Raw genomic sequence first — 13,084 nt, forward strand, 5'->3', positions numbered from 1 at the left:
GGCCCACGCTCAGGGAGGGGAATCTGAGAACAGAGCAAGGAGCTCTTACATTGCTCTACGTGTGCCAGCCCACCTATATTCAAATGAGCCACAGGAGCTGCAAGCACAGTGGCCTTCGGGGTTTGGGATGTATGTCCTACAAGTAGTGGGAAAACCTGATGTCCTTCCTAATAGTGAGATTGCACCTCCCCAGAAAGAGAGGAAGAGGAGGGAAACACTATCTGCCTCCAGCTTTGTATCTTGACCGTATTTTTGCAGCATGCAAAGGTGAAAAGATCACTAGGTCTGTAAGAGGTTGGAGACATCTCACATGCATGAGCCACAAACACTGAGCCAATATGTCACTTACTTCTAAAGAAGTCCATGAGGTCCTCAGTGACATTGCCATAGGCTGCAAAAACCCTGCTGATGCCAGGGGGACCAGGAGGGCCTGGGGGACCTGCAGGTCCCTGTGCAGTGTAAGACATCAGGTCCTGGAGAATACCTCGGCCTGAGGAATTAAAGATGTCATTTGAAAGGAGCTCTGGGAAAACTGGCTGGATGCTGAGGCAGGAAGGTGTAAGGGAGAGCAGTAGGCAGCAGGAGGTGGGGGGGAAGTGACACCAGGCATAAGGGGTTAGGAGGTGTGGGCTGGGACAGGGAGGGTCGGGACAAGCAGGCATGCCACTCACTCTGCAGGTTCTCTGACACACGGAGCGCCAGCTCATTGTAATCCAGGGAACCAGTGAAGGAGTTGCTGTAGGATCTGCTTGAACCTGCCGATCTGTGCGATTCCTCCTCCGTCAGCAATCCATCAAAAGACCTATCACTGCCCATGGAGGCATCATAAGTGCCATCACTGCCCATCGAGGCACTGTACGATGACATGCTGCTCATGGAGCTGCCATACGAGCTGCCTGTGCCCAGTGATCCCCCATGGGAACCCTCAGCACCAAGGGATCCTTCATGCAACCGCTCGGAAGTCCGTAACCCTTGGTACGATGAAGACACAGATCCAGCCACCAAGCCACTATCTCCTTTGGGTCCTGGTGGTCCCCGTGGGCCAGGGGGCCCAGGCGGCCCTGAGATGTAGCTTCGGACTTCATCACCTGCAAAATACAAGGAGGGGGAGTTCAGGGACACTGGGGTACCCGGTCCCCCAGGCTTGGCAGAGGCCCTGTGCTACCGCCCGAAGGGAGCCCTGGGTGTGATGTTCTGTCCTGTCAATCGTCACAGTAACCCTCCTCCAGGGCCATTTCTCAGGCCGCAGGCACATAGGTCACCCCTGATCTCCACAGATGGTATGACTCCCTCCTCCTTCCCGTCTCTCCCACAGTTTTGGGTGCCCAACCTTGGAAACACGCCCAGTGATTTTGCAGGAGGGTGCACTCCTCTCAGGCCAATTCCAGCACCTCTGCCAAAACAATCATTCTGTGACCAGCCTCCCCAAATCCCCAAAGGGGATCCCCATGTTTTTGAAAGGCTGCCCTGGATGACTTGCTAGTGTAAGAGCTAGCACAGCTGGCTCAGCATCAAAGGAAATGCTTTTCCCATGGCAAAACTCTGCAGGCGACCTTACTAGGGACTCATTGTCCATTACAGGCCAATTGTAACTGCCCAGCACCTGTCCCTTTTGGCTCACAACAGGGACTTCTGCCTTGCAGTCAGACTGCGAGGAGACAAGCCTACGGAGTGCAGCGCAGTCCTGCACAGCCCTGGCTGCAGAGGGAAGGTGTGGCTGCAGCCCCAGGCCGGGGAAGCCTCCCGATGGCCTCAGCTGCGGCAGAGCCAGCAGCCCGCACCAGATGAAGCACTGCTCGGGGTGTGCGCAGGGAGGGTGGACGGTGTTCCCTTACTCTTCAGGTACTGGATCAGCTCGCTCCTGAACTCATCGCTGTGGGTGATGTCAGCATAGGACAAGAGGCCAGTTCCTGAGAAGCCTGGTGGTCCTGGAGGGCCAGGAGGGCCAGGTGGGCCCTGGAGTCCAGAGAGCGAGGAGTATCCCACATCTTGAGAGAAAACAAGAATTATTTCCCAACATGAGCGAGGACAAGGAAATCATACATGTCTGGGGATCCTGAAGTTTTAAAGGCTCCAACCCCAGCTCCCATCCCTTTGCAACTGATACTGATGTATTTTGGGTTTTTTTAAGTGACCTTGTTCTCAGTGGGAGTCACACCCCTTATAAGCTAAATCTCAGTCTCAGTCCCCCCCAGCATCTACAAACAGAATCTCCCTGCCAGCTGTGAGAAACACAAGTGCTTTACTTTGTAGATAAGCAGAGATGTCCTCCAGAGAGGTGCCTGGTGATCCAGGGATCCCTGGAGGTCCTCGGGGCCCTGCAGGACCAGGGGGCCCCACAAGGCCACTGAATTCGGAGTCTGTAAGACACAAGGGAAGAAAAGGAGTCACCCAAACCACCGCAACCCCGATGAATCTTCCCTGAGAACACAGGTAATGCCAGCTACAGCCAAGTATAAGGCACTTTCTTCTCCCCAGCACCTTTTGGTGCAGCCTTCCTGGTGCACCTCACTTCCTTGCATGTAGACATTACATTGGGAAGTCAGGAGATCCCAAAGAACGTAGAAGTCCCTATTTTTGAAATCTACTTTTTAGAAGCGGCATAAGAAATTTGTTTATGCTGCAGAGTTTCGAGAAGACAAAGGGCTCTGGGACAGCACCCTGCTGCTGCTCTCTGCAGGAGAGGTAGCAGTGCCTCTAGCTATGGCAGAGGGACCACCAGAGTCTCATGGAGGGTTATTTGTCGTGATATGCAAAAGGCAGAATTCTGTGACTAAGGCTGTAAAAAAAAAATAAAATCCTGGGGGCATATAGGAACCTGTGGCAGGGGAGTAAAGAAGTCGGCTTACTTCGCAAGTATGCTGTCAAGTCACTGTAAGATATACCGGGTGTCCCTGGAGGCCCAGGTGGTCCAGGGATCCCAATGCTCATCCCAGAACCTGCAAAATCAAACAGATCCAAGGGGAGTGCCATATCAGAACAGGTTGTTACAATGTGAGCAGACAGGCTCAGGGCTTGTTCACAAGCAATGCAGGAGGGACTTGTGCAGGGTGGAGTGTTCCCATCAGCAGGCTGTCCTGGGAACCAGGGCTCAAGCCTTGTTCTGGACTTGGCGTTAAAGCTTGCCCTGTTAATACTACACAAGGGCACCTGCAGACAGGCAGCAACAGGCCTCTATACTTTGCAAAAGCTCTGCGCACCCTCTGAACCCCTGACACGGGGTGGGGACAGGGTAGGGAACATGGGGACATGGCTCCAGAACACACAGCTCAGCTGTGACCCCCTGGCCGATGCATGTGCTGCTCTCCCTGTGTCTGCCTATCTGCAAGCAGCTCTGGAGAAAAACTGCACCTTTGTGATTTGCTTTAATGAACTGTCCTTGCTGATAAAATGCAGCTTGAGCTCTTGAGGTGCTGCTGTTAAACAGCAGTTTCCTGCTTCCAGAGCCAAAGAGGAAATTACCACCATGTCTGGAGCAGCCCATTAGTGAGATCTGGTCTCCAAGGGCAGTTCAGAGAGACGAACTACCTGTGCTTTTAAGCAGAAGCAGATAGTTGCTGCTACCAGGATTAGACATTTTAGCAACTGCTGTTAGGGATGCTCCGGAGTCCTCTCTGTCCAACAGTTCTTACCTGCCATATTACCCCTTTACAGATGGGAAAATAAAGCAGAGAGGTGGAATTTGTTTCAACTAATTTTAAACTTCTAAGAGCTTGGTTTTGGACCTGCCTTAACAGAAAGTGGGCATAGATCAACACTTCCACAGATATCCTGGCCACAGAGCCAGTGAGAAAAGGGTTATAAAGGCGCTTAAAGGTGTTGATGGGACTTCGGAGATGGCTGATATTAAATTATGTTCCTAAGCTCAGTTTTTAGCAAAGCAAGAACTCATTACTAGTGTCTGTGGATAGTATCTTAGCTACAGGGTATCTGTGCTCTTCCAAGTCTCTCACAATCCCTGTGGCAAGGTCTCTATACATAGGGATTCACAAAGCCGACACTGGAAGAGTTTTCACTGACAGCATGAGCTTTCTGCCCAGCTCCCGAAAGAACATAGGGAAACGCACACTAATAAATGCCATTACTTGTCAAGTAGCTGATAAACCGTCTGGTCAGCTCATCATAATCCAGCGATAGAGACAGAGTGCCATCTCCCCCTGGTCCAGGGGGTCCTGGTGGGCCCTGAGGTCCAATTAGATACTGACGAATTTCTTCTCCTGGAAATGAAAAATGCATCTTTTAAGGCTGTGCAGCTGCTGCAAATACACTGGGTGTGAGGAGTTCCCAGCCTTTGAGCTCAGCCCCCACCACTAAGGAGACCATCAAAACCTATGGATGCAAAGCTCCTTTCCCCTCCTCCTCCTTTTCTGAATGTGAACTGCCCCCTGTATGCTGCCAGAAACATTTGTGACAGGGCTGGGAACCTCCTACAACCGAGGGTATGAGGGGGATGAGAACTTGGATTGCTATAGGGACATCATTTTGCTCTGTTTCTTCAGGATACTCTGGACAATATCTTTGATAAAGGGAATAAGAAGTGGCTTAGCTGGGAAGGACCGTGCTGAGGTCCGTGGCATTTCAGCAGCCATTTGTCTGTTGGGAATATGGAATCTGATTGAGTCTCCACTACAGCACACAGGAAGAACGCAGTGTTGGCCAGCAGCAGCTACACCTTAAGGCACAGCAAAATGACATCCTGGTGATTTATCTGTTACCCACAGTAAGAGTGTCCATAGGAAAGAATACAGGGCTGGCTATCCTACTCACTTTATGAACAAAGACACAGCAAAGCTTTGGGGTGGGTAAGAAGGAATGGGGGGAACCCCAAGAGAGTGGGAGAGCTGGAAGGTAGAAGTCCAAGGTTTAGTGGGAGGTTGGGGAACATCGTGGGGAATTACGGAAAAGGAGGGACATAGGCAGGTGCCACCTAGAGAGCCAAGGAGGGGAAGGGAGGGGACAAAGTGAGAAACTGAAGAGTTGCAACCGCAGGTTTGAAAAGCAAACAGACAGCTTCTGGAAAGCATGCAATCTGTCCAGTACAAGACACAAATCTGTCTCAGAGGACTTGGAAGGAGACATTGCAGGATGCTCAGCAGCAGCTATGGCAGGCCTTTGCTCTCCAAAGCAGCTGCTGGTAACTCCAGCTGGAGGCAGGAGACTGGAAGGGAAGGGCAGATCTCCAGGCTACTGGGATGCTTTCCCTCCATCCCCCATGTTTCCTTGGAGGGTCACTTACTCTGCAGCATGTCCAGAAGTTCTCGGTACAAAACGGATGTAGTTGATACTGAACTGGCAAATGACTGATAGTGATCTGAAGAGCCTGTGGGAGTGAAAAGGTTTTACATCAGGCAGGGTGAGACACAAGGTGAAGATGGGTCAGGCAGGGACAAAGGAAAGCTGAACTAATGCAGTTGAACTGGTGGAATGGGCTTCCCATGCACCCAACCATGAAGCAGTTGCTGTCTCACACATCCTGGTTGTCTCAAAAGCTGCGTGGTCTGTGCTCTTCTGACTAAGATTTCAGGCCACTTCCAAAAGCTCTGGGAATTTCATCTACTTTAGGACAACCCCAAGCATACAAGACAGTCCCAGAACACCTGAGACCACATACACCAAAGAGTCACCTCTGTTTGGGTCTTGGGAACATTACAGGGTCTAACAGCTAACGTTTAATGTGAGACTTCTTAAACAGAAGCAACTGTTATTTATTCGAACCATTAAAATGGGACAAGGCCCAGAGACCACCTCAGCTGTGTGGAGTCCTGGGCCAAGACTGCAGAAGATGAATAACAGGGTTGGGGTGCTGCTATTTAAAGCCTGTTGTTCCTCCTCTGGTTCTCACCTCCTAAGTGTTGCACAAGCTCAGCCAAGACAGCGACTCAGTACAGCGCTTACCGACAGGGTGCTTACTTGTCATATAGCTCATAACGCGGGTAGCCAGCTCCCCATAATCCAAGCTCGTCCCATCTGCAGTAGTGATGATTCCAGGTGGGCCTGGAGGGCCTGGTGGGCCTTGGGCACCAGTCAAATAATGCCTTACATTGTCACCTAGGTAGGAAGCCCAAGATACATCCACATCACTAGAGGGAAGGCAACAGCCACGTGCACAATTACTGAACCCTCTTTCCCTGGCAAAAAGCAGCCCGAGAGGACAGTTCTGCAGAGGCCACAGTGGGCAACAGCACTTCACAGCATTCAACAGAAATAATCCCAGAGCAGCAGGGCTGCTGTTGCTGAAGGGAGAGTGACAAAGGGGTTCAGGGAGCAAAAGAGTTTGAGGCATGCATCTGCTGATCCATAGCAAAATCTCATACTTACTCTTCAGGTAGTCAGTGACATACTGCTGAATCTCTTGAGATGAGCTTCCGCCTGGGCCAGGAGGACCAGGTGGCCCAGGAGGTCCGGGGGGTCCCTGAATTTGTCTGGATCCGCCTACAGAAAGTATTGTAGGGAGAAGGAGTGGGTTTGGCATGGTTGCATTAGAACAAGCAATCTAAAGTGTGCCTGCAGTGAGCCCTTCCCACAGATCTAGAAAAAGCCTTAGGAATGGACTATGGAGGGGCTTCCCTCTATCTCTAAACACAGTCTAAGGGTGAGCTATTAGGCAGTATAATGTCTTCAACTAATCTGGCATCTTGTAATTCAGCCTGAGCAGCTCTGCCAAGACCTCCCTGGCTTCGTACTGACAGACCTGGTCAGTTTGTGCACCAGAGTGCAATGCTGTGCAGAAATACAGATGGAGATCCATAAAGCACTCCAGCTCATTAGGCTGAACTCACTGTCCTGCTGCTCCCAATCCCAGCTAGCCCGGGCAGCACCAGCTCAAGGACCTCCTCATTCATCTCCATCAAGATACAGGTGGGCCCAGTGTGACTCCTGGCACCATGGTGTCTAGTGACACCTCATGCTCTTTGTGTCTGTCTTCCCAGAACCCTGAAGTAGTGTTCCTAGGACATGATGTGGAGAAGCTGAGGGCTTGTTTACACAGACACTTAAGTTAACCCATACGCACTTTTTCTGAAACTGCATTAATACCCTGCATACAGAGATGCTCTTACTCAGAATGAAAGCAGCTTAATTCACATGGATCTACATGAGGGTAAGTAAAACAGAGCAAACAGCACTTTTGTTCTTATCAGAAGTTTTTCCACTAGAAGGTTCAACGCAGCTTTCCTAATCCCTTGTGCAACATGGTTAGCCAACCTGGAATCCCTTTCTTTTATGTCCCATGAGATAAAAATGGCTCAAAAGATTCCCAGTAAGCTGGAAACAGAAAACCTGCAATTCTTAAATTGTCTATTTGAAGTCAGGCTATGCAAAAAGAGGTTTTGAAATCCCAACAGCATTAGATCAGCACCCAAAAGGAGCTTTTTCAAAATCTCTACCAGGATGTCAGCATTTCTTGATAGTATCAGAACAACGGGGGTCTGGCCTCTTACCTCGAGATGCTCCTGGGATGCCAGGAGCGCCTGGGACACCTGCATCACCTGGAAACCAGAGGGAGCGAGACAGACAATTGTACCGGGTGTCACTGCATGTTGCATACTTGGTCGGGTAAAACAGTTGAGCTACATGTTGTCAGAGAAGCCACTAGCTAGCCCTTGTTATTACTATCATGAGTTAGCAGCTTGTTGTGGAATAGCAGAAGGAAGAGGCCACAGCAGCTTTCCTGAGCCTTCTGTGACCTGCCCGTGTGCTTTATACTCAGAGCAATTCTATTGCCATGGTCCTGCTCTGCCTGAAAAGGCAGAGGTGGACACAACTGTAGTTCCCAAAGGACCCGGTTGCTCCATCCTTTAGTCTCAAACACTCTTGGCTGTGTGAGGCCACCAGTAAAGAAAGAAAGAAAGAAGATTTTTAACTTCACCTTTGGGTCCAGGTGGGCCTGGTGGGCCAGGAAGTCCTGGACGTCCTTGAATAGTGACTCTGTCACCTGCCGATTACAGAAAGAGAATCAGAGATTCACAGGAATAAAACGTGTAGACAAAATCCTGGCTCCACTAAAACTAAGCTAGTATCGGTAGAGCAGGATTTTGCCCCCTGGTTTCAGCCTAAGGACAACGAATTCAAAGGAGGAAAGAGGACACAGACTGACCATGAGAGGAGAATGCTGGAAGGCCAGGTTCACCCGGTTCTCCTGCGTGGGACACAGAAATGGAGGAGCAGTCATATACAGAGACAAGCTACCCTGCACCCCACCGATATATCCTGGAAGTCTTACCTGTGAATCCTCGTGGACCTCGTTCGCCTGTGAACAGGGGAGCAGAGGACTGGTGTTAGCATTTGCTTTGTTCTGATCTGCAACGTCCCAGCCCACACTACAGAATATTATCATGGCCTTCAATTGGCAGGGCAAAAATGGGTAAAGGGAGTAGGTTTTCCTGCCGGCTGAGAGCTGAGCTACGTTTCACAGGACCATCTCCTTGCACTGGCTTAGCCAAGTCCTGCCTGGCTGCAAAAAGATTCGTCCCCTTTAATGGCAAATCTGAAGCTCTGAATGTTACAGGATCTAATGGACTTGCAAAGTTGGGATATGAATACAGCAATTACCTTGAGACAAGTACTGGAGGCTAATAAACTTCTGCGACAGACTGACTTGTTTTATGGCAGCAGGCAGGAGTCCTATTTAGTGACCACTGTGCTAGCTTTCTTACAGCCACAACAAGGCAGAATGCTTTCTGCTTCCAAGCCCTTCCTTCCTTCTTTTCAGTCTGAGGTGCTGAGATCCATCTAGTATCTTGGTAAGGATACAGACTATACCCACCTTGGTCTCCCTTTGGGCCTGGTGGGCCTGGTGGACCTGGTGGGCCTGTGAGGAATGTTTCTGTAATAAGAACAAAAAGGTTTTTTGATGACATGTGACAGGACATGACACAAGTTTCCTCTGGCTCCACCTGGTCCTAGCCAAGGATGTGCTCCCTGGAACCCCAACAGTCAGGACATTCCCAGGGCACAGGCAAGGTACTGAGGAAAAGAACCAACCTGAGGTGGACGTGGAAGATCCTGGTCTCCCTGGTGGGCCTGGAGGCCCTGGCAATCCTTCTCCTAGGTAAAAGGGAGACAAAAAGACTTCAGGAAGGATGACCCTCAGCAATGTAAGTACATGCATGTCAGAGCTGCTACATCTCCAGCCATGGCTGCAGCTCAAATATTTCCAAGTGTAGGCTAGTATCATTGTTTTCTTTACACACATCTATCCCTGTTTGTTACTTATTTTTCATTATCTTTTGCCACCACTGCATGCACACGACAAAGGAACTCCTTTCTTTGTGGGACAGAGTGCCTACCCCAGCCAGCCTTCATTACATCGAAAGGGAAGGTTCATTTCATCACACACCCGACCTTCTTCCCTTCACTACTGAGCAAGGAATGGGATTACGCTCCTGTCTCATGTCCTCCTGCACCTCCCCTCTCTTGGCTGTGAAAAGGAAATCTGTGCTACAGGAAGTGGAGCGGGGATATGTTCCTCATGATAAGAACCATTCCATCTGTCCCCAGCTGGAAGCCAAAGCTGGACAAGTAAGTAGTAAAGACAGAACTGAATGCAGTTACCTCCTTTGGGAAGTAAGACATATAGGGTGTCTTCCCAAAAAGTATGGCTTTAATGAATTACTACTCTGACTAGCAAACCTCTGCTAAAGCAAGTCTCCTCTCTTGGGCAGCATCTTGCTGCTGTGAAACCATACTGCAGTGAAATTGTGTTAGTAGGAACCCACTGCATGAAATTCTGCTTCCAGTAAAGTCAGCCAAGATTGCATCTGGGACACCACAAGTCACAGGATAGAGGCACTGGAAAAAACTCACACTTTCCAAGTTTGTTTCAGAGAAACAAGCTCTTACCTGGGGGGCCACGAGGTCCTGGGGGTCCCTGCACAGATTCACCTGATGACAAAAGAAACAGGGGTATTATAGAATATTTAATCAGCTGCAGAAGAATGGCTGCAGAAGCATGGCCTTAGAATCTCTGAGGATCTGCACAATCCAGGCCTGGTATTAGAACAGGCCTGTAATCAGAATTGTACTGAAGTTGCTGTGCTGAAGCTAACAAGAAAGGTAGCCTCGAGCTATTCTTGAATCCTGAGACCAAGTCATTATGTTGTGCCAACAGGCCGTGGCTGTAACAAGATACAGCTGCTGGGAAAGCAGGTGCAGGGCCAAGAGAGATAGGGACCGGTATGGGAAAATAGGGAGTAACAAACTACAAGGCTGAAGCACAGCAACACAATTAGCTACATGGACAGAATGCTTATTTTAGTCATGATAATTAGGGGTGTGAGAACCGCACGTGTTTAGAGACTACTAACCAATTATATTTCTGCTTTACGAAGATGCATGTGTATCGGTTCTATATAAGTAGTGTTAGAAACTAATAAAGTTGAGCAAGATGCATAACTCATATTGAGCGTCTTCTTGACTCCGGCGAACCCTTCTTCCAACAATCAGCAAACTGCATGGCTCAGAAAGGTGCCGTGTGTGTTAGCATCCCCCTGCTTATGTACAGAGCTCTGCTATGTTACATACCTGGTGGCCCAGGGGGACCTGGTGGTCCTGCTCGCCCTTGTAAATCTGCAAGCACTGTGCAAATGAAACACACACAAAAAAAGCAAAATTGTTGCTGTGGAGCTACTGCTGCTGTGGAAACAAATCTATTACAAAAGTGGACTAAGGCAGTACCTTGGTGACCTAAGCCAAAGCTGAGGCAGAGAGGGGAGAGAGGTGTTCAGTTGCCAGCATGCAGGTTAGGATATGAAGCAAAATACAGTGCTGAGCAGGGTGGCAGCATATTGGAAACAGGGAGATCTCTCTGGAGAGTAATGGCTGCTGAAGGAAACAGCAAAGGACTCAAAGGCTAGAGAAGGAGGGAAAGAACTTTCAAGGAGAGGAAAGATTCTTTGAAAGAGGGGCAAGTTTTGGAAGGAGAGTGTTATGCAGCCATTATTTAACGTGTAGTTGCACTGTGCTATCTTGATTGGAGATGTATCCTCACCTCCAGGCTGAGGCACAAACTCAAAGTTCAGTGATGCTGAGATCCAAGACTTCTGAATGGGGGACGGGACAGTACTGAAGCATGGTTTGGATCTACATGACCCCATTCAGATGGTGATCAGGCAAGGACCATTTTATGATTTTATGCCCTCCTCTACCTTGCCTCTCCTGCACACTTGCAGAGGTCCCAGACCCTAGGAATACTGACTGTAAGTGCACCACACACACATCTAGAATTGCATAGAGCAAGCAAACACTTTCCTTGGGATGCTACTAAACCATTCTGTTCTGCTCCACTTATTTTAATCTTAAAATAGCATTTGCTCCCCTGTGAATTCATCCTCTAATTCACAGATAGGTTTTGATTTCCGTTGCTCAGATTAACACGCCTTTCCAAAATGGTTCTCCTCTTACAGATGGCTCTGTGGTTGTATTACATAGGGAATTGCCCTGTGCTAAACACAGTGGCTAAAAGGCCAGGCTAACCTCACAGCTCTGTGACCACCTCTGCTGGTAGGGACTGTTCCCCTGTCACCATTCCTTAGCTTTCCTCTCTGTGGCATGGGCCTGAAGCCACCTTTTGAAAGCACTTTGGGATGCACAGATGAGGAGGGCAGAAGGGGTGGCTGGAACTGCTGTCCTACCATCAAACATGCACACACACACTTCTCCTAGTCGGGTTGAGGGGAAAGAGACAGAGGCATCTCCTACTAGCTGTGAACAGGCCTTCAGGTCTCTGGCACCTCTCCAGGCAAAGGACTGGAAAGGCAGGCCCACTTACTTTGAGATGCTAATGATGAGACTTCTGTTTTGATAGTTTCTATCACAGCTTCACCTGGGGATCCCTTCTCACCCCGTAGACCTTTTTCAGGGATTAAAAAAAAAAAAAAAAAAAAAAAAAAAAAAAAAAAAAAAAAGAGAGAGAGAGAAAGCGAATTATATACCTGAGAGAAGGTGACGTTTTGCACCCACTCCTCACCTCCTTGACAACAGGTTCAGATTTTGCTTATGTGCCCTGGGAGCATGAACTCAGTCCCTGGCTCTGAGGGACACTGTATTCAAATGTGGAAATTACTGCACAATTTGCTCTTAACAGGATCATAGAAAAATGGCGAAGAAAGGTTCTTAGGAGCCAGCTCTGTTCATGGCCTTCCAAAGAGATGTCTGTCCAGTTGGCAGTGGCTTCACAGTGACATGATACCCATAGCTTGTTTTCCCACCTTTCAAGATGGCAGGAGGTATCCAGCTGGACTAGATTTCCTACCACAAAAAGGCAACTGCATTTGTGAAGTGCCTGAGAAATACCAGCCTCCGGAAAGAATAACATAAGGAAAAAAAAATATATTTGCAGCATCCACATCACACTGGCTCTTACCATCCCTCTTCTTCCCCCGGGAAAGAAAAAAAGAATAGAAATTCTTCACAAGATTAATTAAACCAAAATAATGCAGCAAAATGAACTGAAAGGAAGAAATCTGCAAATAAAAAGGAGAGGGATTGTACCAAGGGCTGAGAGAATTAGAAACAAAGGAAAACTAATGAATTCCATTCTCTTAAGAAGCAGAATCAAAGCTGATGAAGAACGGTACCTTGCTGTCCAGGGAGACCAGCTGGTCCAACAGGACCTGGTTTCAAAGGGGAAAAAATAGAGTGCATTAGATTTTCCTGGTTGTATTTGACAGTAGGGGGAAAGAATCAATAGGTCTTTTATAAGAGCGGAGACTACCGAATAAAGTATTTGTCTGCACAAGTAAATGGAATTGCTATGGGGTATGAATTAATCAATGTCCCATGTATTACTTGAAGCTCCAGAGAAGAGACTTATTTTCCATCACGTGGCAATTACAGTGCTTGGTGCCTCTTAGACTGGGGAAATGTCACTGACCACAATAGAAATGGAATAGGCCTAACCCTCCTCTCGCATTCCCCGCTGCAAATCGAGGCTAGCTCTACCAAACCAGCCCCAGGATTAGCTCCAACTATACAGCTGGGAGGAGACCCAGGGCTCAGGAACCCTGCTGCCTGACACCAGCGTGCTGGAGGGCAGCGTCTGACCTGGGACAGAGGAGTCTCAGGACCAAGCTCAGGCATAGCCAGA

The 13,084-nt window shown here is 48.9% G+C and overlaps 1 protein-coding gene across 1 annotated transcript in view; it reads right to left on the bottom strand.

Annotated features, from left to right (window-relative positions):
- COL17A1 (collagen type XVII alpha 1 chain) overlaps window positions 1-13,084 on the bottom strand; it is a 47,328-nt gene that overhangs the window by 5,807 nt on the left and 28,437 nt on the right. The window contains exons 35-53 of the mRNA XM_080402567.1: window positions 12,576-12,611; window positions 11,768-11,848; window positions 10,522-10,575; window positions 9,841-9,882; window positions 8,983-9,039; window positions 8,765-8,824; window positions 8,222-8,248; window positions 8,096-8,137; window positions 7,868-7,933; window positions 7,440-7,487; window positions 6,319-6,432; window positions 5,911-6,048; window positions 5,237-5,320; window positions 4,086-4,217; window positions 2,850-2,939; window positions 2,247-2,360; window positions 1,836-1,988; window positions 672-1,088; window positions 350-490 (exon numbers count right to left, since the gene is read on the bottom strand). Of these exons, the coding sequence (XP_080258693.1) occupies window positions 350-490; window positions 672-1,088; window positions 1,836-1,988; window positions 2,247-2,360; window positions 2,850-2,939; window positions 4,086-4,217; window positions 5,237-5,320; window positions 5,911-6,048; window positions 6,319-6,432; window positions 7,440-7,487; window positions 7,868-7,933; window positions 8,096-8,137; window positions 8,222-8,248; window positions 8,765-8,824; window positions 8,983-9,039; window positions 9,841-9,882; window positions 10,522-10,575; window positions 11,768-11,848; window positions 12,576-12,611 (1,896 nt within the window). The remainder of the gene's footprint in view (window positions 1-349; window positions 491-671; window positions 1,089-1,835; window positions 1,989-2,246; window positions 2,361-2,849; window positions 2,940-4,085; window positions 4,218-5,236; window positions 5,321-5,910; window positions 6,049-6,318; window positions 6,433-7,439; window positions 7,488-7,867; window positions 7,934-8,095; window positions 8,138-8,221; window positions 8,249-8,764; window positions 8,825-8,982; window positions 9,040-9,840; window positions 9,883-10,521; window positions 10,576-11,767; window positions 11,849-12,575; window positions 12,612-13,084) is intronic.

Source organism: Falco punctatus (genome assembly GCF_963210335.1).
Source record: "Falco punctatus genome assembly, chromosome: 9".
Taxonomy (NCBI): domain Eukaryota; kingdom Metazoa; phylum Chordata; class Aves; order Falconiformes; family Falconidae; genus Falco; species Falco punctatus.